This window comes from Miniopterus natalensis, chromosome 11 (assembly GCF_054644295.1).
Source record: "Miniopterus natalensis isolate mMinNat1 chromosome 11, mMinNat1.hap1, whole genome shotgun sequence".
NCBI lineage: Eukaryota > Metazoa > Chordata > Mammalia > Chiroptera > Miniopteridae > Miniopterus > Miniopterus natalensis.
The window spans coordinates 38,133,691-38,158,603 of record NC_142091.1 but is presented as its reverse complement, the minus strand read 5'-3'; the positions used below and the strand labels follow the sequence as shown (position 1 = coordinate 38,158,603).

The window sequence follows — 24,913 nt, the reverse complement described above, 5'->3', positions numbered from 1 at the left end:
ACATTGGTTTTGTATCCTGCAATTTTGCTGTATTTGTTTATTGTTTTTAATAGTATTTTGGTGGAGTCTTTAGGGTTTTCTATATATAGAATCATGTCATCTGCAAAAGGTGACAGTTTTACTTCTCCCTTCCCAGTTTGGATGCCTTTTATTTATTTCTCTTGCCTGACTGCTCTGGCTAGGACTTCCAGAACTATGTTAAGAGTGGTGAGAGTGGGCATCCTTGTCTTGTTCCTCATCTTAGAGGAAAAGCTTTCAGTTTTTCACCATTGAGTATGATATTGGCTGAGGGTTTGTCATGTATGGTCTTTATTATGTTGAGATATTTTCCTTCTTTGCCTATTTTATTGAGTGTTTCGGTCATAAATGAATATCGTATCTTATCAAATGCTGTTTCTGCATCTATTGATAAGATCATATGATTTTTACCCTTTTTGTTAATGTGGTGTATTACACTGGTTGATTTGCATATGTTGAACCGTCTTTGTGCCGCTGGAATGATCCCCACTTGATCGTGATGTATCATTTTTTAATGTATCATTGTATTCGATAAGCTAGTATTTTGTTTAGGATTTTTGCATCTGTACTCATCAGAGATATTGGTCTGTAGTTTTTTTGTGTGTGTGTTGTCCTTGCCAGGTTTTGGTATTAAGGTTATATTGGCCTCATAAAGTGTGTTAGGAAGTACTGTGTCTTCTTCAAGGTTTTGGAAGAGTTTGAGAAGGACAGGTTTTAAATCTTCTTTGAATGTTTGGTGGAATTCACTGGCGAAGCCATCTGGTCCTGGACTTTTATATTTTAGGAGGTTTTTAATGGTTGTTTCAATTTCCTCACTGCTGATAGGTCTACTTAGATTTTCCAGTTCTTTCTGATTCAGTCTAGAAAGGTTATATATTCCTAGGAACTTATCCATTTCTTCTAGGTTAGTGAATTTGGTGGCATAGAGTCTTTCATAATATTCTAGTATGATCCTTTGTGTATCTGTGATGTCTGTGGCAACTTCTCTTTCATTTCTGATTTTGTTTATATGAGTCTTTTCCCTTTTTTCCTTAGTGAGTCCAGCCAGAGGTTTGTCAATCTTATAAATCTTTTCAAAGAAGCAGCTCTTTTTGTATTAATTTTTTTTGTATAGTATTTTTGTTCTCTCTTTCATTCATTTCTGCTCTAATTTTCATTATTTCCTTTCTCCTGTTGACTTTGGGTTGCTTTTGCTTTTTTTCTAGTTCTTTAAGATGTGATGTTAGGATGTTTACTTGGGATTTCTCTTGTTTCTTGAGACAGGCCTGTAGCGATATAAACTTCCCTCTTATTATTGCTTTCCCTGCATCCCAGAAGTTTTGAATTGTCGTGGTGTCATTCTCATTTGTCTCTCTATATCTTTTGATCTCACTTTTCATTTCATCTTTGACCCAGTTATTTTTTAGTAATATGCTGTTTAATCTCCATGTATTTGTGGGTTTCCTTAATTCCTTTTTTGCAGTTGATTTCTAATTTCAAAGCACTGTGGTCAGAGATTATGCTTGGTATAACGTCAGTCTTCTTGAATTTGTTGAGGCTAGTTCTGTGACCCAACATATGGTCTATCCTTGAGAATGTTCCATGTGCACTGGAGTAGAATGTATAATCTGATGTTCTGAGATGAAATGCTCTGTAAATGTCAATTATGTCCACTTGGTCTAATGTGTCATTTAAGGTGCAGATATTTCTGTATTGATTTCCTGTTTGGATCATTTATCTAGAGCTGTCAATGGAGTATTAAGGTTCCCAACTATGATTGTATTTTTATCAGTTTCTCCCTTTAGTTCTGTGAGTAGTTGTTTTATATATTTTGGTGCTCCCTGATTGGGTGCAAATATATTAAAAAGTGTTATGTTTTCCTGATGTAGTGTCCCTTGTTTCATTATAAGATGTCCATCTTTGTCTCTTGTTACTTTTTTTATCTTAAAATCTATTTTGTTAGATATAAACATGGCTACACCTGCTTTTCTGTGGGTGTTATTTGCTTGGAGAATCAATAATTCCCCAATAATATATTTTATTTAGCCCACTATATCTAAAATATTCTCTTTTTTAGCATATCATAAATATAAAAAATTAGTGCCAGCATAAGAAACTTCCAAACCTGTAGAGAATTTTTATGTGATTATTTGAGCCAAACTGATGACAATGCCCAGAAGCAAGATCTCAAAGGCCCAGAGAATGACAGTTTTGTGGTTTTTTTATATATTTGGAATTAAAGAGGGAATGTAAGGAAGATTACACGAAGGTGGTAGGAAGGCAGGCACTGGATTACAGGATGGTTAACAAGATCATGTGCTCCTTTGCCCCGGCCCACGTCGCTCAGGCAGTTGAGTGCCGCCCCCTACACTGAAAGGTCGCCGGTTGATTCTGAGTCAGGTCACATACCCAGATTTCAGGTTTGATCCCTAGCCAGGGCACATGTGGGAGGTAACCTATCAATGTTTTCTATTTCCTGCTCACATTGATGTTTCTCTCTCCTCTCTCTCTCCTCTCCCTTCCTCTCTCTCTAAAATCAATAAAAACATATATTTTTAAAAAAGGTTATGTGCTCCATTAAGGGTGGTTATGCTTCCCAGGGAGTCTGAAAAAAAAGGCTTTTCAAAGGTGTGTTAACCTAGATGAACAGAAACAGTGGACAGAATTTGCTTAAGGCAAAGGTAAACTTTTACTAAAGAAGTTATATGCCTGGGGAATGATTGCGCACTATGACCTGCCCAGTTAGCAATTTTTTATCAGATCACCCTGTAAGTTTACTTGGACTTACCAGTTTTATTACTGAGCTTCCTTTTTGTCCACATTAATGATGAGATATTATCCATTCTTTTTTTCATACTAAGTCTGTGACATTCAATATGTATTTTATACTTACGGAACATTCCAGTTGGGCCTAGCAATGTTTTCAGTGCTCAGTGGCCACGTGACTGGCGGTGCTGGCTCAGACAGTACCGCTCTAGGGCATAAATGAGTAATAGCCCCTCAGTGCCTCACCAGGAGCATTAAGACAGAATGGTGGATTTCAGGCCCCTTTACATCACACCACAAAGGTGCCTCTTAATTCTGCCAGTCCTGCACCAGGGCCTCTGACTCACAGAGCTTAGCAGATAAAGCATGAGTTTTCTACTCAGGCAGGCTTGAGCTCAGATCTTAGTTCTGCCACTTTCTAGTTCTGCGTTGTTGAGCAAGTTACCTAACCTCACAGCTTGTTTGCTGTGTGTGGAATGTTTAAGTCTCCTTCCTTTGCAGGTCCTGGTGAGGACTGAGCAGGAGCCCGCGTGCAGAGCCTACTGGCATGCCTGGAATCTCCATGCTGCTAGGCCCCTGGGGTGCTCATTGTGGACTCTCTGTGCCCCTCCCCTAACCAGCAGCAGTCCAAGAGTCTGTTTACATTCCTTCTTTTCTGTATTTATCAGATATCTGCTTTTTTGCCTCAGGCCCTCGGCTAAACACCAGCATTTTGACAGAGAACAAGGTAAATATGGTCCGGGCTCTTGCACATCTCAGAGACCAGCAGAGGAGAGACAATAAACAAAGTGTGACTCACACTCAAGTGTTTGTAAGATAGACAGTTCTTTATTTTCTCTGACAATCACCTTCCACTCAGAACACCTATCCTGCCAGATCAGCAAGAAATTCAACCTCGGCCTTTCTCAGGGCTCCTCCACTAGGGTGAAACAAAGGTCCTGCGGTCTTACAGGGTGCCCAGGCATGAGGGAAGACCCACCCCCACTCAGCAGGCATCAGCCTAAATCCATCCTGGCCCATGTGGTCCCCTCAGCATGCTTGGGGCATAGGAGTTTGATGTAGCTGAGGACAAGGGAACTCAGCTTCCCTAGGTCAACCTGCAGACTGCCCCTGGAGGTGAACTGCTTCCTTGGGCAGTCTCAGAGGCTATGTGGCTCTGCTGCTCGTGGAACCCACCAACTGCTAGGCCCCACCCCTTCACCCGCCATTCCCCAGGTCTCCCTTTCTCCTCCCATCCCCCACAACACCCAGCATAATTTTCCAATGGAATCAGGCTTTGGAAACAAACGCAGGGAAGGAAAATCTGGCAGTAAAGCACTGCTTTCTGTCCTACCACAAACCTCCCCTGAAGCCAGGAAACCCAGAGCCCTTGTTAGCTGCTGAAATAAAAGAGAGGAGAAAGGGAAAGGCCCAAAAGGGGAAAACACACAGGAATTGACGTTTGAATGAATTTCCCTGCTGGGCAAGGCTAGCCTTGAGCCAGCCAGCACCAGGGAGCCAGGTGGAAGAAGGTTGGAACAGGGTACCCCTGGGGTGGGGGCGGGCACGAGGTTCTGAAATGTGGGAAAATCCAGTATTTGCCTCCAGAAGCTCCCTTAAAAATAAAAAAGGTGAGAAAGGAAAGAGAAAGTGTTAGACACAGACCAGAGGGTAAAGTCTGTGGAGAAAGAGGCTCCATGGGAAGAGAAGAGCTTTATAAGATTTATTTGAGCCAACCTGATGACAACTGCTGGGAAGCAAGATTTCAAATGCTCCAGAGAATAACAGTTCTGAGGTTTTCTTTATACATTTGGAATTAGGGAGCAATAAAGGTGGGAGAAAGCAAGGTACAAGATAGTTAACAAGATTATGTGTTCTCTTGAGGATGTCTCTGAGGGGTCTGAAAAAGAGGATTACTCTGGCATTTCAAAGGTGTGTTAACCTAGCTGCACAAGAACAATGGACAGGGCTTGCTTAAGGCAGAGATAAATCTTTTACTAAAAATGTCATAGGCCTGGGCATGAATGTCCACATGACCTGCCCAGTTCGGAATTTATGATCACATCACCCTGTGAGGTTACTTTACATCACTAGACTTGTCAGTTTTATTACAGAACCTTTTTTTTTGCCCATAAGAGGCAGAACCAGAGGACCCCCAGAGAAGTTTTACAGCCCAGCCTGCCCTCCCCCATGACCAGGAAGAAGTCAGCGTCTGCTTGCATGCTGCTAGGTATGGGGAACTCACTCCCTCCCAGGGTCGTCTCATCCAGAGTGCTTTTTACGTTAGGCTTTAGTCTTCCTCCAAAGAACTTATTTCTTCAAATTCTGGTCTTAGACTACATAAAAAAATGTAGTAAAATCAGACCCCCTAGATCACTTATATTCCAGTGATCCTGTGCCAGTAACAACTTCTCCAAGATTTAGTTTCCTTATCTAAAAAATGTGCACAATGCCCAGCCGGCGTGGCTCAGCAGTTGAGCATCGACCTATGGTCCAGGTTCGATTCCCTGTCAGGGCACATGCCCGGATTGCGGGCTCGATCCCCAGCGGGGGCTGTGCAGGAGGCAGCCGATCAACGACTCTCTCATCATTGATATTTCTCTCTCCCCCCTCCCTTCCTCTCTCTGAAATCAATAAAGATATATTTAAAAATAAATAAATAAATAATAAAATAAAATAAAATAAAATAAAATAAAATAAAATAAAATAAAATAAAAATGTGCACAATACTAATACCTGCACGAAAATGTATTAGAGCAAGGAAGGTCGAACACCCAGCACTCAGTGACCTTGGTCTCCCCTTCCCTCAGGGTGAACCAGCCAAGGCATAGAGGCTCTAGAGTCAAGCTATCTGAGTTCAGATCACAGCCAGGCCACTTACTAGTTGTGGAGCCAAGCAAGTTATTTCATCTCTCTGCGTCTCAGTTTTACTCCCTAAAAATAGGGATGATAATGGCACCGACTTCAGAAGATTGCCATGAGGTGTTAATGGGTTAATGTGTTAGTCAGTCGTTAGAATAGCACTGGGCTTGAATAGGTGCTTAGTAACCATCCATCATTATCATTATTTCCTCCTTCCTTTCTGGCAATCAGAAGACTGTGGCTGTGGCTCTGAAGTCTTTTCCTTCGCAGGATAAAAGACCATCCTCAGGCAGAGGGAAGGTCACACTCCAGGCCCTCCTCAGGCAGAGGGAAGGTCACACTCCAGGCCCTCCTCAGGCAGAGGGAAGGTCACACCCCAGGGTGTCCGTGAGCTTCCTCCTAGTGTGGAGGTAGAGCTGAGCAATCCTCTCCGCGTGTGGCCTGACTCAGCCAAGAGGAGGACAGGAGCTGTTGCCTCTTGCTCCCCCGACACAGGACACAGTTCTCTTCCTGTCACAGCAGCCGGTACAGAACAGATAAGTCTATAGGCCCCAAACACCCCAGCCCCTAAGAAGGCATAGCTCACTGGAGGCTCTTGCTTAGGGTGGCTTTCCAAGTGATGATAGCCATGAGTGACGTAATCACTGAGGAGAGCAGTGTGGCGTTAACCTCCGATAGAGGCTGTTGATGCTGATGGCGGTAAGGACAGTGGCAGGGAAAACGATGATGTTAGAGACAATGATAGTGGTATTGGTGATTCTTATAGCCATGATTTCATTAGTGATTCTGAAGCATCAGGTGACAGCAATGATGATGATGATTGTGCTGGCTGGTGGTGGGTGGACTATGACAGAAACCATGATAATAGAAGAATAATATTGCTCATTTATTCATAATGATACTGGTGATATGAATGGGGTGATATTTAAGATGATGGGAATAAAGATGATGATGGTAGTTATGGTGGTAATTTTCATGGTAATGTTGGTGATTATTATGATGTTAGTGCCAGTGATGACAAAGTTTAACCACAGGAATTCCATATCCATTTTTTTCAAAACCACTTGGCATGATGAATGTTTTCCACAAATTTATCATGGAGGATGACTAAACCACTAGGAGACAATTGCATGTGACAAGCATATAGTAACTACAGATGAATGAATGATCAAGTTCTTAGCTGTGGTGTTTAAAAAGTCTTCATTGCCTCAGAGGTGTTTCATGTGACATTTTGGAAGAAAAAAACAAAGCAGCCGTGAGTTGAAGCAAATGAAGAAAATTAATATTTTATTTAACATTGATCACCTAACAATAAATTATGTAGAAAATACATGTTTGAATACTTTTAATTGCTGGACAATAAAATTTGATTTCTTAAAAAAACAAACAAAAAAAAACAAACCCCATTTGTTAAGTACCTATAGGTCAAGAACAAATGGAACACTGCTGGCTCCTGTTGCTCCCGAGGAAGTGACAGAACCCCACCCTCTCCTCTCTCCGAGTTCCCTTCCCCAGCCCACAAGCATCTCTGAGCAGAATGTCTCATTCAGTTGACTTCCCTTGGTTGTGTCTTCCCAGTGTGAAGATCTCTCCTCTGAGCAGAGCCCTGAGGGGTCCCCAGAGAAGCAAGACAGCCCAGCCCAGATTGCACCAGACCTGACGGTGACCCAGTTCATCAAAGGTAGGTGAGCTCGGGCTAGACTATGGGTAGGTGCAGCTGGAAGGACATTTGAGACTGTACCAGATCTAGCCCATTCCTGCCTTTCTTGATCCACCTTTCATACCTACAGGTCCCTTATGAGCACCATACATACTCCTTGTGAGTTTTTGCTCATATGATCTCCTCTGCTTGGAACATCATTTTTTTCATCGCTATCCATCAAAATCTTCCTGTCCTTCCAAGTCAAAATCAAGTGCCACTTCTCTTCTTCGCTCACCTAGCCTGGTTTTCCTCCTCTAGGGCTCCGAACCCTAGGGCTTCTAGATCAGCTTAGACCTGTGCTGCATACTTGTCCAGTCCTTCCCCTGAGCAGTGAGCTCTTAAAGGCCAGGGCATGTGCTGGCTCATCTGTGATCCTTCTCCCAGCTACCACTAAGCCTGCAAACAGAAAGCTCTCAGTAAATATTGATTATATTCCTAGGCTGTGGTATGGGTAGAGGGAGCTCTGGGCTAAAGTGCAGAAACCTGGAGTTTTGTCCAGGGTGATTGCTCCTCTTTGGGCCTCGGTTTTCCCATCTGTGCAGTGAGGGGTAGACTCAATGATCTAAGATTCATGTCATTCTGATCCTGAGACTATGAGCTCAATTGATCAGTAACCAGGGTCCATGTTGTAACCAGGAGGTCCTTTCTAAATATTCTGACCATTGATTGATTCCCTTCTGTGAGCCAGGCTCTTGTACAGCCCTGAACAGCAAGTCAGAGACCTGGATTAGAGGCCCGCCCCGACACGGACCCGTATACAGTGTTAGGGAAGTTCCTTTCCTCCCCTAACCTGAGTTTCTTCACATGAAAGATTGGGTCTGTAATCCTTGCTCTGCCTTTCTCAAGGACTATTAGAAAAACCAAATGGGATGATGAATGGAAAGCCCTTTGTGTATTATTTTAAAAAAAACAACTGTACTTATATAAGGTACAATTATTATTTCAATTATTACTCCTGCCCTACAGTTATTATTCTGACTGTGTCTTGGGACTGTAAATTGAGCTGCCTGTGGTTTAAGGGGTGATAACCACATGGTTTGCATCATGTTTCCACTGAGGACTTTTGCAACAGGAAGTTAATTAAGCGCAATTCTTGGGAAACGTTTCCTAAGACATGATGTTGGGATACTGGTAATCTAGGCCCCAGTTCTCCAGCATCCCCAGGGAAAGGGGACATAGACCCCATGAAGCTGGGACTAGAGCTTGGTCCTTAACCTCAAGTCACCCTCAGCTGCTGGAGGGTGCTGGCCCACTGTTCCATGGAAGATCTTATTAATCATTGCTTTGGCTCCTGCCCAGAGAGAAACTGGAGCCAGTCACTGAAACTGAATCCTGGAGTGGGTGTCCTGGGCCAGACTGTCTCTGGTAGTTTCAACTTCCATATGAGCTTAGAGGAAGCCAAGGCAGGGCTGGCCACAAATCTGTGGCTGATCAGCCAACCTGGCTTCTGGGCTTTCTGCTGAGCTCCAGAGGGACAGGTCTGACCCTGAGGCTTGGCCTTGACCATCTGGAACCATGGGGAAAGCAGAGGGAGATGGAAACATGGTCCTTCAGCTGGAGGAGCCCTAAAGACTTAGGGAGACAGTCCCTGAGCTAAGGAAAGCCCCTGTCTGATAGGGGAGACATAGTTCCTGAGCTGGGAAAGGCCCTGGTTGAAGGGAGAGACAAGTGTCTATGCTGAGGCAGGTCCCTCTCCAATGGAGGATACATGGGAGTCCCTGAATGAGGGAGAGCCTACCTGCCTTACCTAATGGAGGAGACCTGACCTCTGTGCTGAAGGAGACCCCTGTCTGATGGGGGAAACATGGTCGTTAAGTTAAGGGAGGTCCCTGACAAGTGGAACAAACATAGTCCCTAAACAGAGGGGGACCTGTTTTATTTGAGGGAGGGTACCTGGCCTCTGAGCTGTGGGAGGCCCCTGTCTCATAAGGGAGACATAGTGTCTGAGTTGAGGGAGGCCCTGGCTTGTCTGATGGGAGAGACATTGCGCTAAGCTGAGGGAAGCCCCAGTCTAATAGAGAAGACACACTTCTAAGCTAGAGATGGACCCTGGAGTTGCCCTTCAGGTATGACCTATCCAAGTGAAAGGCACCGCCCTGCCCTCTAGGAATTTTCCCTCTGTCTTAAGGACAGGCCTCAGATGCTGGAGGTAGGGAGTAAGTACAAATGGGGCCACAGTGATTAGTGCTGAGAGTAGGACAGAGAGTAGGACGGAGACCATTAATAGGTGGAGTCAGGGAGCTAGAGATCGAGGAATGTGGGTTGGGGTGGAGGGTGGAAGGGGGAAAGGCCCTTATACTAAGAGTTAGGAACCTCCTGGCAACTCCTGGCCTTGCCCCAGCCTCTACAGGTGAACTTGGATGAGTCCCTGCCACCTGTACAGCTTGGGCCAAGCCCAGCCCAATCCTGGACAGGGCAGGTCATGGAGAGAGGGAGACTGGAGCAGCTACGGGAGGTGAAGACCTGGCGTCACATCTCCTTGCTTTGAATCCTGGCCGAATGCACTCTGTATGTGACAAGGAACTAGGGACAGGAGGCAGGCTTGGGACATAAAGGATGGGGAATTCCACAGGCCCTGTTCCCACCTACCCTGCCTGGACTGTTTAGTCTTTATTTTTTGGCTCCCAAGAAGACAGCTCCAGGCCCCTCCCAGGGGGCTAGGGGAATCAGCTGGCTGGACTCTGACCATGCTCTGAGGACAAGCAGAAATCTCCCATGACAGAGCCCTCTGTCTTGCTGCTGCAGGAAGAGAAAGAACCCACCCCACCCACTTGGCTCAGAGAAGCCCCATGGCCATCCTTCCAGCCCAGCCCAGCCCAGCCCAGCCCAGCCCGGAGAGTGGCTTGCTATCTGATACCTGTTCTTAGAAAGGCCTTTCCTCCTCTCTCCACCGTACCTCCTGCTGGTAGAAACACACCTCTTTCTCTTTTGTTATTAGTGGGGAGAGAGTCACACAGGTCAGACAGAAGCATTCTTGGCTGTGACCTTGGCAGCCCCTGCTGATGAAGCCCTGAAGCCCAGAGCTTGGGACTTACCCAGTGTTATGTGCCCTTCAGTTTAACAGGCTTGCAGTGAGGAAACCTGCACCCAGGCACCAGTTTAGGGGCCAGCAGGAGACTGGGGAGCTCCTCACTTCCATTTCTGCCTCCATGCATCTGTCTCTGCTGTGCCCCTATTAGGAATCCCTTTTCCTTCTCACTCAAGCTCTTCCGAGCCTCCCATTCCTCAGGCCTCCCCTCCGGGAAGCCGCCCACACCCGGCCCGCTCAGGTTTCACCGTATCTGGAGGTCTCGGCTTCTGCCCCAACATTTTGATATTTGATCACCTATTAGTCTGTATGTCCATTCATTCATTCCCTCACTCATTCTATAAATATCTGTTGAGTGCTTACTGTGCCCCAGGCTCTGGAAATTCAGCAATTAACCCAACAGACAAAAATCCCCGCTCTAAGTGAAGCCTGCTTGCTGGTGGGGTGACAGAAAAAGTGGCCAACGAGTACGATGTGCAGTATGTTAGGTAAAGTGCCGTGGAGAAGAGAAACATAAACTACGGATGGAGAGCTCAGGGAAGGGGATGCTGTCCTGTGCTGGGGACGCAGAAGGGAAGACAAAGGCCTGGTTGGCTTCGAAAGAGCTAGAGCAGGACAGGATGGAAAGGGCCGCGTAAGAAAGAGGCGAAGAGAAGTAGCTCCAAAGGAATGAGACGGGGCGGCAGGAACGACTAGACTGGGACGGGACGGCGCAGCACAAGACATGGACTGGAATTGTGAACAGAACTGAATGGAAAGACACACAGTTGAATAAAATACAATCTAACCCAATGGGATAGAATGAAACAGAATTTCAAAAATGGACTGAAATTGAGTGGGAAGGAATCATATGTAATAGGATAGAGCTGAATGTAGCGGAATTAAATGGAATGAGATGGGATGGAAGGAACGAGACAGTGTCAACTGAACAGGGCAGGATGGGACGGGAACGAATGACGTGGTTGGCTGCGCACCCTGACCTTCCCCCCATTCACTCCAACAGTCTTCCCCAGGGTGCTGCTGCGAACCCTGCGCCACCCCATCTTCCTGCTGGTGGTCCTGTCCCAGGTGTGCACGTCGTCTATGGTGGCGGGCATGGCTACCTTCCTGCCCAAGTTCCTAGAGCGCCAGTTTTCCGTCACAGCGTCCTACGCCAACATGCTCATTGGCTGCCTCACCATCCCCTCAGCCATCGTGGGCATCGTAGTGGGGGGCATCCTGGTCAAGCGTCTCCACATGGGCCCCATGCGCTGCAGTGCCCTTTGCCTGCTGGGGGCGCTGCTCTGCCTGCTTTTCAACCTGCCCCTCTTTTTCATGGGCTGCCCTACCCACCAGATCGCAGGCATCATCCACCAGCCGCGGTGAGTATGTGCGAGAGCGTGTAAGCGAAAGTGTGGAAGAGGGTGGGACAAGGAAGGGGGTGCCCAGACAAGGCCAGGTCAGTGGGGTACCTCAATCTCACCTCCTTCGCAGCCCTGTCTCCTCCCCTCCCCACTGGCCTCAGTTGTGAGCAGTGGGACTCCAGTGAAAGTGTCAGGCAGCACTGGAAGGGGCAGGGATGGAAGGAACTTCACCAGCAGGACAGCTCAGGCCTGCAGAGGGAGGGAGGCTGAGTCAGGGCAAAGCCGCCTGTGGGCATGGCATCTCCAGAATGGACGAGCGCTGTGTGCCAGTGAAGGTGGGGCGCATCTCAGGAGCAGGACCTCCATCAGCCTAAGGAAGGCTTTGCTCTCAGGCAGAGGAAAGGCCTACCCAGGAGGGAGCAGGCTCTCCATCCCTGGGGTGGGGAGGGGGGAAGAGGGGGTGAGCAGGGGCTGGGAGGCCCCTATCAGGGACACTGCAGAGGAAACTTATGCTTTGGGAAGGGGTTGGCCTGGAGACCTTGGAGATCTTGGTTCTTAGAGCCTGGGAGCTAAATTCTGTTGTTCCATGGCCCTAAAATTCCAGAATTCTTTTCCCACATCTGTGGGAGCACCTGCATCCACCCCCCAGGAGGAAATCCTCTGGTGCCTATCTCCCTTCCCTCTCCCACACTCCGCTCCCCACCCCACACATACCCCGTAGGGAGCATCTTGGAGAGGATGTTGGAAGTTACATTGCTGACTCTTCTCCAGAATGATTTCATTTTTTCTGGGAACTGCTCCAGGCCTGAGCTGGCCTGCACTCAGCTAGAATTCCCCAACTTTCTCTGTACCTGCCTCTCCCTGGGCATCTCCTCCCTCCACCCAGGTGCCAGCTTTCTGCACCTGGGGCTTCTTCGGTGTGACAGGGGTGGGGGTGGGGGTGGGGGCTTGGCTCAGGCTGCACAAATGCTCAGCCCTGGCCTTCTCTGTCCCAGGTCCCACCTCACTGACCTGTCCCCCTCCCCTTGCCTCTCCCCCGTCCCTTTCCTTTCTCCCTCCCCTTGCCTCTCCCCCTCCCCTTCCTTTCCTTCTCTTTTTCCAAACAATGAGGAATCTCTGCTGTCCAGGGTGGGGCCTTCTATGTGCAGAGCCCTGTTCTAGGCACAGCAGCAGTGCTTCAGCCAGGCCCTGGGTCTGAGGAGGGAGTCAGGGCCTTGACTTGATTTTTGGAATAAAAAGTAAATGAATATGTTACCACAGTTGGGAAAAAAAAAATCAACCTATACCAGCCAGAGTGGCTCAGTTGGTTGAGTGTCATCTTGTACACTGGAAGGTTGCTGGTTCGATTTCCAGTTGGTGCATATACCTGGGTTGGAGGTTCAGTCCCCAGCTGGGGAGCATAAGGTAGCCAACCAATTGACGTTTCTCTCTCACATCCATGTTCCCCCCCCTTTCTCACAGCATGTCCTCAGGTGAGGATTTAAAACAAAAAAGCCAGCCTGTACCACATCCCAGCCTATTTCTCTCTTCTTCTCCCTCTCACCTTGACTCTGACATCTCATCTTGCCTGTGTTCTCATCTGTGTTCTTGCAATTTACTCACTGAACTTTGGGTTCTAATTCACTGAGAAAGCGTTTCAGGACCAACTGAGCAAATTGAGTGGAATTTCTCATACTCCAGCCCAACTAATGATACTGATGGCTGCCAAGAACAGAGGCCAGCCTCTCATCCAACGCCCCGCCCAGCTCTCCCTGTTTTCCATCTCACTGCACCCTCACAGCATCTCTGAGATGGGTCCTGCCATTATCCCCACTTCACAGATGAGGACAGTGTGTCTCAGAAAGGTGAAGTTGTGCACCCAGGGTTGCCTGGCTGGGAGGGGACAGGGCCTGGAGCCAGAGCTCTCCCCATAGGAGCAAGGGGCTGAGGAACAGCCCAGTTCTCACCTGCTCAGCCTTACAGCTGCTGGCAGGGAAGCTTTGAAAAGTGCTTCCCCCTGGGCAGAGACTCCTGGTGCCGCCTCCTGATGGGCCCTCAGCTCAGACAGTGCCATACTGTGTGAGACTCACAGCGCCACCTCGCAGGGGGAAAGGAGGAGAGGACTGTGCTGGCCCATGATTTTCTGCCCCCTCAGATGGAGATCCCACCTTAGAGGGAGAGCAGAGCTCACCTTTGTCCCACCTCCCCACCAACTCTGGCGATAGGTCATTTCAACTGTTGTCCCACCCACCTCCCCGGCCCCTGCTAACACTCCTCTCCAGGGAACTGAGGTTTCACTAAGCTGAACAGACCTGCCACGCTGCCTGGGCCTCTGCCCACACCCTCCCCAAGCCCGCAAGACCTCCAGCTGTCCCCTCTGGCCTCCTCCTCTCAGCTGGGCCATTGGTTCCTTGGCAGATTTTCTCCCTCCAAGCTGTCCCACGGGCTCCTCTGCCCCCCTCCCAGCGTGACCTGCGCCTGGGACTCAGCCTCTCTCCTGATCTCCTGCCCCATCTTGCCCTGGCTGACTAAAGTAGGGGCTCTCCTGGGACAAAAACGTGCCCTCGACACAGTGAACAGGGTAGTGAGAGTGAGAGGTCATGAGTCAAATGATGGTGATGGGGCGGGGGATCCTCAGCCAAAGTGGCAGGCCAAGAAACTGAGGCCCAGAGAGAGGCAGGAGCAGGTCAGAGCCCCCACAGCTAGTCGGTATCCTGAGTTCCACACACATCTCTCCGAAGAAAATGAAGTAATCCAGCTACATCGAGATAAGGCACGTTTTCATCTAAGACCAGATTCTGGAAGGAATTTATCTTATGTTCCCTAAAGAAGGGCCACGGAAAAGCAGAGATGTTCACTGAAGCAGTTCAAACACTCACAGGCTCTTGGGGCTGGAGGAGATCTCAGAGGCCTCTGGAGCAGACAGACTCTATGCCCCATCACTCCCATCGAGAGGTCGCCGAAGTTTCCAGCCACCTTCCTGCTTGCACACCTCCACTGCAAGGAGCTCACCACCAAGTCGTAGAGCAGCTCTGACAGTGAAAAACCCATATGGGGTGGAAATCTCTAGCCACTGCTCTCTGGGGTGGGGAGCCAGGCTGAGGGCTGAGGTGTATCTAGCTAGTGGCCTGAGGGAGGGAGAGCCAGACCAACCCTCTGGTCTTCTCTCCCACCAGTGTCCAGCCTAGGCTGGAGCTCTTTCCAGACTGCATGGAGCCCTGCTCCTGCCCTTCAGATGACTTTAACCCGGTCTGCGACCCCAGCACCCATGTGGAGTACCTCACACCCTGCCACGCAGGCTGCACAAACAGGGTGGTCCAAGAGTCTCTGGACAAAAGCCAGGTAGGTCAGGCCTCTGGCTGCTCCCTCTACCTCTTATGGGCTCTGCCCTTCCATTTCTGTGTGTGCCTGTCACACTCCCCAACTCTGAATGTGCTCACTCTCTGGCTCTTCTGTCTGTCTCCTTCTGTTGGCAGATGTAGAACTTTACTCTCTCAATAAGCTTTCATTGCCAGCCTGGGCCCCGCCATGTGCCAGTGCCCAGAACACAGGGGAACCAGATCTGGCTCCAGCTGTCCATGCAGGAGAGATGCAAAAGGAAATAACTCAGGAATGCCAGGGGTGCTGCTGGGCAGAAGTGGTGCCCGCAAATACAGACAAGGATGGAAGGAGATTCAGCCACCTGGGAGGGTCCCAGAGGCTTCACGGGACGTGGCATTTGTGCTGGATATTCAAGGATGAGCAGGCAAACTGGGGGAGGGCTTTCCAAGCAGGGGGAAGAGCAGAAGCCGAGTCTGGAAGCAAGCCCATTCACATTCACATGGTGCGCACGTGCGCGTGCACACTCACACTCACACTCACACACAGTTTCATGAAACTGAGAAGAGCTTTTGAAGCTGAAGCTAGGGTTCACGGAGAGAAAGCAAGGCCCAGACCAAGAAGGGCCTTGAATGCCAGGCGATGAGTGGGAACTTTATCCAGAGAGCAATGAGGAGCCTTGGATGACCTTTAAGCAGGGGAGTGACAGCCAGACCTGTGTTTGATCACACTGAGGCCATGGTGTGGAGGAAGGTGAGCAGAGTGTAGGCCCAGAAACAGAAGACCAGAGGGGAGGCTGCACAGTCAGCCATCTTCTGGGTCAGGGACCCAGACCCCAGGGGCCCTGCCCTCAAGGAACTCTCAGGGTGGGAAAGGGGCAGCGTCACCCGCAGTAGTGCATTCTGTGTGAACCTTGGAAAGGCCACCGAGGCCAGCTGGCTCCTCCTCTCCTTTCTCCTCAGTCTCACCAAATGACAAAGGGGGACAATATCCAGCCCCCAGGTTGTAAAGAATGTGTGTGTAGGGTCAGGCTTGTTGTTACAATACTTCCCTCTCTCCAGAGTCCCCCAGCTACTGTTGTGTCCTACTTGGCACCACTATCTAAGCCTGCAGCTCCTCCGGGGAGAGACCTGGTCCGCACTGGCTGGTGCAGAGTGAAGCACCTGCTGATTGCGCTTCAGAAGCCAGACAGGTGGCACCTGGGCTGTGTAAACTGTTTGCATTCGAAATAATCACAACACAACCCTTTGGAGACTCCTATCACTCACTGTCCTGACCTGGTTTGACCTCCCCAAGGTCACTCCAAGAGACTCCAGGCCCTAGTGGCTGGGGCTGGATCCCCAAGGGGACAGTGAATTGTGAATATGGGCCCCTGAGCGCTGAGGCCAAGCCACATGGTTCAAAGTTTCGAATCCCTGCTCTGCCTCTGCCTCTGTTACCTTAGGCAAACTCATCTGGGCCTCCGTTTCCTGGTCTATAAAATGGAAGTGATAGTAGTGATTGCCTACTATATGGCAGGCACTGTGTTAAATGCTTTCCCCAGATGCATTCATTAAATAACAAGTGAAGAGCCATGTGACATGATCCATGAAAAGCATTTAACACAGTGCCTGGGGAATTTTAAGCACTCAGTGATACCCACTCTTATTTATGCCCATTAAACAGATGGGAAATGGAGGCCCAGGAAAGGACTAGGCATCACTCAAAGTCTTAGTGCCAGAGCTGGGACTAGAGCCCAGGGCTCTGACCTCCCAGCCCAGGCCCCTTGCCAGAGCACCCTCAGAGGTTGTGTTTTGGTATAGTACTTGGAGGAAGGTGCAGCCCAGCCCTGGTCGGCACTCAGGAACTGTCACTTGGGCCTGGAATCGTCTCTTGGTGAGCCTGCCTCCTTGGCCAACTGTGAGCTCCTGGGCCCAGGGGTGGGTGGGTCTGTGTCCAGCACAGCTGTGCTCAGTAACTGTTTATGAGTGACTGGGGAAAGATGGGGAACGGTGGTGGCTGGTGGGATCTAGAGCTCAGGGAGTAAGGCTGAATCAGAAGCAGATGGAGAGATTGAAGTCATTTATAAGAATAACTTTCTGCCATAGAATTAGATGAATGTGAGTGAGGGGCTGGGAAAATCCCCAAGAGAAAGGCCTCTAGCTTTTATGTCCACCCCAGCCTCTCAGAAAAAGAATAGGGCAGGGTATTTCTCTTCCAGTGAAATTGCCCTGGCTGATTTCTCCACTTTCCTGTCCCGCTAGTGTATCCACAACCCAGTGAGTTGCTCAGCCTGTAGGTGAAGCGACTCACTGGGTTGTGGATACACTAGAGGAACAGGATGTGTGCTCCGGGGGTCACACACATGTGGTGCCACAGCCTCACCATGCATAGGAGCTCTGCAGAGCAATGGAAAGAGCAGGACAGAGTACCCACTTCCCCAAGCCTGAATCCTGGGTGTCCCCCCCCCTCAAATCAATACCCTTTTCTCCATGCCCATCCCCTTGCAGCTGCCAGAGCAGCTTCTGTACCATTGGGTCTTTTCTCTTCCATGCTTAAAATCTTTCCAAGGCTCCCAGCATCCACCTCAGGGCTTCCCAACCCTTTTCACACTGGGAAGTGACTGAGGCTGCCAGGGCTGAAGGTGAGAGGCCCAGAGCATTCCAGCTGCCCCAGGCCAGCCAGGCCACACTGGGACCGATTCCTGCACACCTGTCTACCGGCTGCAGCCCGTAGGTCCCTGGGGCACACTGGTCAGGAAACTCTGGTATATGGGGAACAAAAGAAAAGCCTGGGATTCCTGGCTTAGTTTTGCTTTTTCTGGATTCCTGAGGGCACTGCCAGTCTAGACCACTTCTGAAAGAATCTTTGGCTGAAGGTTTTCCAGGCCACTAAAGGGTAGGAATGAGGGCTGCAATCAAATGCACCCTTAGCCAGACTGGGATGGCTCCCTGCAGTTTGGAAAGAAGTCAGCTTTTACTCCTACTTCAGCCCTTAGAGGGGTCCCAGTTTTCTGGGGGTCCCCTATTAGACTTTTCACCCTGGCAGGAGGGAGGGCTGGGACTCGTGCTCTGGTCCTGTAGTCCCCCAAACCTCAGAAAGCTATACTCCGCTGCCAAAGCTTGTTTTAGGACTCTGCTCATCTTTCTGGGCTGGCCTCACTTAGTACTGAACCCCAGTATTTTCACATTCTGCCAGCTTGTGAGTGCATTCAGGAAAATACATTCAATGCCTTATCCAGTATTTTAACTTGTCAGCAGTATGATTGGCGGGGCACCTGGTCGCCTGTGTCTCTGGAAACAGCACTCCAGGTTCCTCTCTCACAGCGTCACCCCAGTGCACCCTCCGAGCATTTCTCCAAAGCCTTCTGCTGCGCTCTCTGCTCCAGGCAGGTTTGCTGGATCTTTCATGCCACTGTGACTTTACAGGTGACCCTCCCTCTACTCATTCCAATTTTCTTCTTGGCAAACTCTTATTCATTCCACAAAGCCCAAATCCAATACCCTTCTTTGGTAAAGCCTTCCTCCTGCAGGGCTGACTCCATCTCCATCCTGCTTCAGTCTGTCCTTGAGAGTCCACTGTAGGGCGCAGCACCCTGGGAGATGCAGGAAAGTGGGGAGGGAGGACACTGAGCTGAAAAATCATAGCTCCTTTCCCAAAACTCTTTGTTGCTTTGATTCCTTGCACATATGGTCAGGAATTTGGAACATTCTGACGTCACCAGGTAAAAGAATGAGTTTGTGTGTGTGTGTGCAAATATGCATGTGTATATGTGTATATGGTGTGTGTGAATTATGTGTGTGTGTATATGATGTGTGCAGATGTGTGTATGTATGGTGTGTGTGAATGTATATGTGTGAGCGTCGATGTGAGGATGTGTGGATGTGTGTGGGCATGTATGTGTGAACGTGTGTGTGTGTGTCTGTGGATGTGTGGTGTGTTGGGGTAACACTCTCCTAGGCCCCTCTCCCTTTTCTCTTTTCCACTTGCCTCTCTCCCCACCGCCTCGGCGCACGCTCCCCCATTTGTGTGCAGATGGACAGCCTGAGCCCAGGTCCCTGCCTGGCTGCTCCAGCCATCCTGACAGCCAAAGGGTCAGAAATCCCAGCCTCCCATCAGCTCTGCCCCAGCTGGTTGGATCTCTCAAGGCTTCTGGGGCCTCAGGCCCTTGGCCAGCTGCTTGCTCCTGGAGGTTCCTGAAAGCTCTTTCCCCCGTCCCCCCAGGTTTTCTACACCAACTGCAGCTGCGTGGTGGGGGGTGGCCCTGTGCCTGCGGGCTCCTGCGAGTCGACCTGCAGCCACCTGGTGCTACCCTTCATGTTCCTGATTGGCATGGGTGCAGCCATGGCCAGTGTCACCCACACACCCTCCTTCATGCTCATCCTAAGGTGAAAGCAGGGGCGGGCCAGAGCTGGTGGGTTCCAAGAGGTCCTTAACCACAGGCAGGACAAGGAATCCTGAGGCAGGAGTTTTAAGAAAGTGTATAGGTGGGCCCCGCAACAGACCAGGCTCCCACTGTCCTGTCTTCATCCTCATGGCAACCACTAAGATGAGGTTTTCTCCCATCTTACAGATAAGAAAGCTGAGGCTCAGAGCAATTCAGGAGCTAACCCCAGGTCCTGTAGCATGTGTTGGGCAGCAAGTAGAATAGTACTGGTGCTAGAGCCCAGAGCCCAGGCCCCTATTTGCCCCAGGGGAGGGGAGGCCTCACCCTAGGTCCTGCCTTTGCCTCCCAGACCCAAGGGTGAGGAAGCAGAGGAGTGTCACCTGACTCTCTGCTCCCTATGTCAGGGGCGGGCCATAGGAGGTGCATCCAGAAAACCGAACCCTATCAGTGTGGTCCACTTATTAAGTGCCCACTGCGGAATCAGTTTATGCTGAGCACTGCCTCTTGGTCCAAGATATTTCTGCCTACTGTCCTGAAGGTGCCTGCTGGGACCGACAAATTGTCACCTGAGGCCAAAGTCAGCAGCTCCTAGGATGGGGGGCTGCAATAAGGGGACCTCATAGAAGGATAATATCAATTTTTCATTATGCTGGGATTATTTTATTCCCTATTTGTTTTCTAGAAAATTAGAATGGAGATGGAGCCCCTTACAAATATTAGAAGACATGTAGATTCATTAAAGAGTCTGGCCACAGAAAGAAAGTAGAGGAATCAGACACCCCAGCAGGCATTCTGCTTAAGAGGAGTTCAGGCAGGCAACGTGCTGCACAAATTCTAACTCCTGGCGCCCGTCAGCCGTGGAATCCTTACTAAGTCACTTAACTTGGCCAAGAAGCTGTCTCATCAGTAAAACAAGGCTAATGATACACCTACCTCACAGGGTGAGGTGGGAGCTGCAATAATGACTGAGCTCGCTGTCAGCCCTCCGTAAATGCCAGCCACTGGTATCACTTAGGAGAGGAGCCAGAGCTTTTCAGAGTGTCTGGGCTACAGCGTTACAGTGGTTGAGGAAGTTAGAAGTCATGTCTGGCTGCCCAGCTCCAGGTTTTTTCAAGTGTAGGAGGGAGGGAGAATTTGGTGGAGCCAGGGGTGGGGGGAAAAGGGAGGCACCTGTGACCACAAACGCAGGGAGGTCAGCACAGGGCCCTGATGGTCAGTGGCTGTGCCTGGTACATGGGGACCAAGCTCTGTAGGTTGATCAGAAATGGAGTGTGGAGCCTGAGGCCCTGGTCCCATCCCGCCATAGGACCTTGGGGGGTTGGGGGGGGGGAGGCTGGTGTTGGATGGTGGGAGAGAAGGAATGGTGAGAGCCTCTTGAGGGCTGGAACCCTCTCGATCCTCATGTCACCTATATCCCTGCTTGTTAGGGGAGTGAAGAAAGAAGACAAGACTTTGGCTGTGGGAATCCAGTTCATGCTCCTGAGAGTTTTGGGTAAAGGACCTACTTGGGACCACTGGTCCAGATACTGTGTGCCAGGGCTGGGGGCACAGGGATGAGTGAGACCCAGTCCCTGACCTTGGGGTTCACAGACCCATGGGGAAACAGACCCGACCCAGGTACCCAGAGATGGGTGTGTAAGCAGCTAGACAGCCTATCCAGAGGCAGCCTCTGATACCAGGGTGAGGGGTGGGTTTGAGAGCCAAAGACATAGAGGCCAAGAGGCCTCCAGTGGCTCAGAGCCCCTAAGGGCTTGTGTATGGCAGGGAGTAAGGGGGTGGGGGTGCAGGAATTCCAGGTCTATTGTCCCCTGAACATCTCCTCCTCCAGCCTGGATGCCCAGCCCTGTGATCCACGGCAGTGCCATCGACACCACCTGTGTGTACTGGGCCCAGAGCTGTGGGCGTCGGGCCGTCTGCCGCTACTATGACCATGACCTGCTCCGAAACCGGTGAGACCTAGGGTGGGGGCTGCCAGGGGACTGTGGGAAGGGTGCTGAAAGTACTAGAGGAGTCCCAGGCAGGACATCAGCAGGGAGGGCAAGTCCTGCTGGTGACAGATGCTATATCCAGTGTTGTGCTCACAGTACTGCCAACTCAACACTGTCTCCCCCTTTTATGGAAGAGAAAAATGAGAGTTAAAGTGGTTCAAAGACACAGCTGATAACAGGCGAAGCTGGGCCTTGAACCCAAGCCATCTGACAGCAGTCAGTGCAGGAACATGCGTTGTCATGGCTGAGTGTGAGGAGAACCAGAGCAGCCCGGTTGCGAGAGAAAGGAAATTGGGGTGGGGTAGGAAGAAGGTCCTATCTGTAACACCGGAGGCCTGGGATCCAGGCCCAGCTCTTTCTCCCTCACTGTGAGACCTGCCTTTTCAGGGCTCAGTCTTCCCACTTGTACAATGGGAAGCCCAAAGGGACCTGAAGGCAGAGAGGCTGCTGGCCCTGGGATGGGTGCGAAGGTTGGGGAAGGGGGACTTGCTGGCAGGATTGGGAGCATGGAGCTGGTCACTTCCAGCTCTAAGGAGGGCATGGTTCCTGTGGGCTGGGACTGTCCAGGGACTTCCTAGGGCAGAAAAAGCCGAATGAGAGACGTGGTGAGTTAGACTAGGGATTTTCAACCTTTTTCATCCCATGGCACACATAAACTAGTTACTAAAATTCTGTGGCACACCAAAAAATATATTTTTTGCCGAGCTGACCAAAAATATAGGTATAATTTTGATTCATTCACACCAGATGGCTATTGCTGTGTTGGCTGCTGTCATGTGTTCAATTGACAACCTAATGGAAAAGAGGTCAGTTCCCCTGACTAAACAATCAAGTGTTACATGTTTTAAAATTTCTTATGGCAGACCAGTTGAAAATCATCACTGAGTTAGACAAATGGGGGAGAAGGACTCCTCTTTTTCCTTTGGTGGTGGTGGGGGGGAGGGGGGTGATCCAAAGTTGGCCCCCTTGAGTCCTTAGAGAGACCTAGACAGAGGCAGGGCTGGCCCAGGCCACAGGGCAGTCAGGGACAGGGCAGGGAGGGTGCCCAGGCTTCTGCTCCCCACCCAGGGTTCCTCCTGCATAGTCTATCCCTTTCTTCCAGGCTAAGGTGTCATCGATGCCACTGGGGCTGGGGGCCTCTTCTCCCCTCAGGGCCTCAATGGCTTCAACTGCATAATGGGTGATGATTACTGACACTGTTCTGCTTCCAGTCCAAGGACATCCAAGCCCTGAACAGGAGGAGGTCCTGATCCCAAGGGTCACTTGCTCTTTCCCAGGTTTATTGGCCTCCAGTTCTTCTTCAAGATGGGCTCCCTGGTCTGCTTCGCCTTGATTTTGGCTATCCTAAGGCAGCAGGACAAAGAGGAGGAGACCAAGGTGGTGACATGCCCTGGCCTACAGGAGCAGCTATTAACTCCCGGACCAGAGAAGAAGTCTGTCGAATCCACAATGTGAGCTGTCCCAGGACCCCACCCTGGCCAAGAGTGGTGCCACGGCAAGTACCTCTTCTAGGCCCTTAGCCTGAGATTGGTTGTCAGGAGCCATGTTTTTCAATCCTGGCTCCTCCACTAACTTGCTGTGTGACTTCAGGCAAGTCATTGACCCTCTCTGGGTGTGGTTTGCTCATCTAAACCAAGGAGTTACTTGGGGGTTTGCTATGTTGGCCACTTCTGAAGCAAGAAGGTCATCCCTCTTTCACCCCCAGCCAGAGAGGCTCACCTGAAACCAGGCTTTCCTGGGTGGGGTGGAGGGGCTGCATCTTTTCCCCAGAGCCCTAGAGTTGAGAAGTGGACAACAGTAAGCCAGGCTGCCCTGCACACCAGATCCTAGCCCTGCTCTGCTGCTTGCCTGGAGCACCCTCTCTGAGCCTTAGCCACCATCCATCAGGTGGAAATGGGTTTACCAGCTTTCAGCCCCCTTCCAGTTGCGTCCATCTGTGCAGTCAGGATGGACTCAGGTCTCCTCCCCGCCCCACTCAGCCTAGGGGTGGGGCCAGGACAGTCTCGTCAAGAAGTGTCCATTTGGCGCCCCCTGGAGGCAGAGCTTTGAGCTCTGAGGAGAGATCCACGGGGAGGGAAGTGGCCTCACACTCAGGATATCCAGGCTGGGCAGGGACTTTAGGAAATCTGGTATGAGGGCCCCAAGCGGTCTTAGCTTAGTGGGGAGACTCACTCTCTGGACTCTGGAAGTCTCAGACCTTGCCCTCAGGTAGCCACAGTCTGGGCAAGGGGCTCCAGTGGAGAGGGAGAACTAGGCCCCTCACTTGGGCATTTTCCAACTTCAAAGACCAAAAGCACCCAACGCACACTCACTGGTACCCTGTGCATTGTGGAGATTTCACACATTTGGCCAGCCCTCTAGCCCCCAAAGTCACTGTGACTTTTGCAACTAGAATCCTAATTTTGCCATTTCCTCCTAGGGGCTTGAGTCTGTGCCACCTGGGGCTCTATGGATGCCTGGTTCCGCGATGCCTGGGTTGGCATAAGGACCAGCTCTTTGTAATGCCCAGCCTGTAATGCTGGGAGCAGTGACGCTCGGCTCCGTGCAGTGAGTCAGTACGTGGAATGCTTGGATCTAAATGAACTGGGCCTGTGCACACCAGGCCTTCTCTGATTTTATGTCCAGGCCCGGTTATCCTCCTGGGATGGATCAGGAGGGAGTTTCCTGATCTGCTCCCAGCCCATTCTGTTGCCTTCACCTATCTGACCTGTCTGGGACCTGCTGCCCCAGAGGCAGGAGACAGGGAGCCATCAGCAGTGGCTTCCCAGGCGCTGTGTCCAGCCACGTGCTGGGGGCTGGGAGAAGCTGAGGGGACAGGGAACACAACTGGCTGGGGCCCCTGAGCAGCTCTCAGCAGCAGACTTTGAGACTATCTCACGTGAAAGAAGAGGGAAGATCAGAGGTTCTGATTTCCATTTTATTCCACTATTTGTTGATACTTTTAAATGTTTAACAAATATCTGAGCCTGTATTTATGAATGTCAAGAATTTCAAAGTCTCCAACAAGATGAGGCTGTTTGTATGTTTATATTCCTTCTCCTTCCCTCTTGTTTCTCAGGTTTTGCAAAAATAACCTGGAATTATAGATACAGCTTGTTATTAAATTTGTCCTTGCACAATGTCTCTCCTATTACAAAAATCCTTTCTTACAAACTGCATTAGAATTTGCAACAACCGCATTATTTCCCATTATTTAGATTTAAGTTTTACTGGATTCACTGCTCACCGTATTTCTTGTGTATTACATCTTCCCCTATCTGTATATTCTGGTCTAATTTTTATTTGGCTGGGCTACTTCCTCTAGTAATGGTTTCAGAAATGGAATAAGGGCAGGAGGCATTCTGAGTCCTCACCTGTGCAAACCGTCATTTACGTTTTACCCAAGAGGAAATGGTTCAAATTGCCCAAGGTCACACAGAAAACAAATGATGGCACAAGGGTTAGACCTGGACTTTGTGGGAACTGAGCCCTCTAAGAAAAAGAACACAAAATGAGGTAAGAAAGTGAATATTTACCTAGAATGAGGAAAAAAAGTCGAAACAACTACATCACACAATTTAGAAAAATAGCACAGTATTTTTTACT

General features: G+C 49.9%; 1 protein-coding gene across 1 annotated transcript in view; it reads left to right on the top strand.

The window, feature by feature from the left end:
• SLCO2B1 (solute carrier organic anion transporter family member 2B1) overlaps positions 1–24,440 on the top strand; it is a 56,214-nt gene extending 31,774 nt beyond the window's left edge. The window contains exons 8-15 of the mRNA XM_016196380.2: positions 7,183–7,285; positions 11,338–11,695; positions 14,833–14,998; positions 19,178–19,341; positions 20,768–20,832; positions 21,169–21,289; positions 22,606–22,823; positions 23,748–24,440. Of these exons, the coding sequence (XP_016051866.2) occupies positions 7,183–7,285; positions 11,338–11,695; positions 14,833–14,998; positions 19,178–19,341; positions 20,768–20,832; positions 21,169–21,289; positions 22,606–22,783 (1,155 nt within the window). The 3' untranslated portion in view covers positions 22,784–22,823; positions 23,748–24,440. The remainder of the gene's footprint in view (positions 1–7,182; positions 7,286–11,337; positions 11,696–14,832; positions 14,999–19,177; positions 19,342–20,767; positions 20,833–21,168; positions 21,290–22,605; positions 22,824–23,747) is intronic.
• The last annotated feature ends 473 nt before the right edge of the window (positions 24,441–24,913 follow it).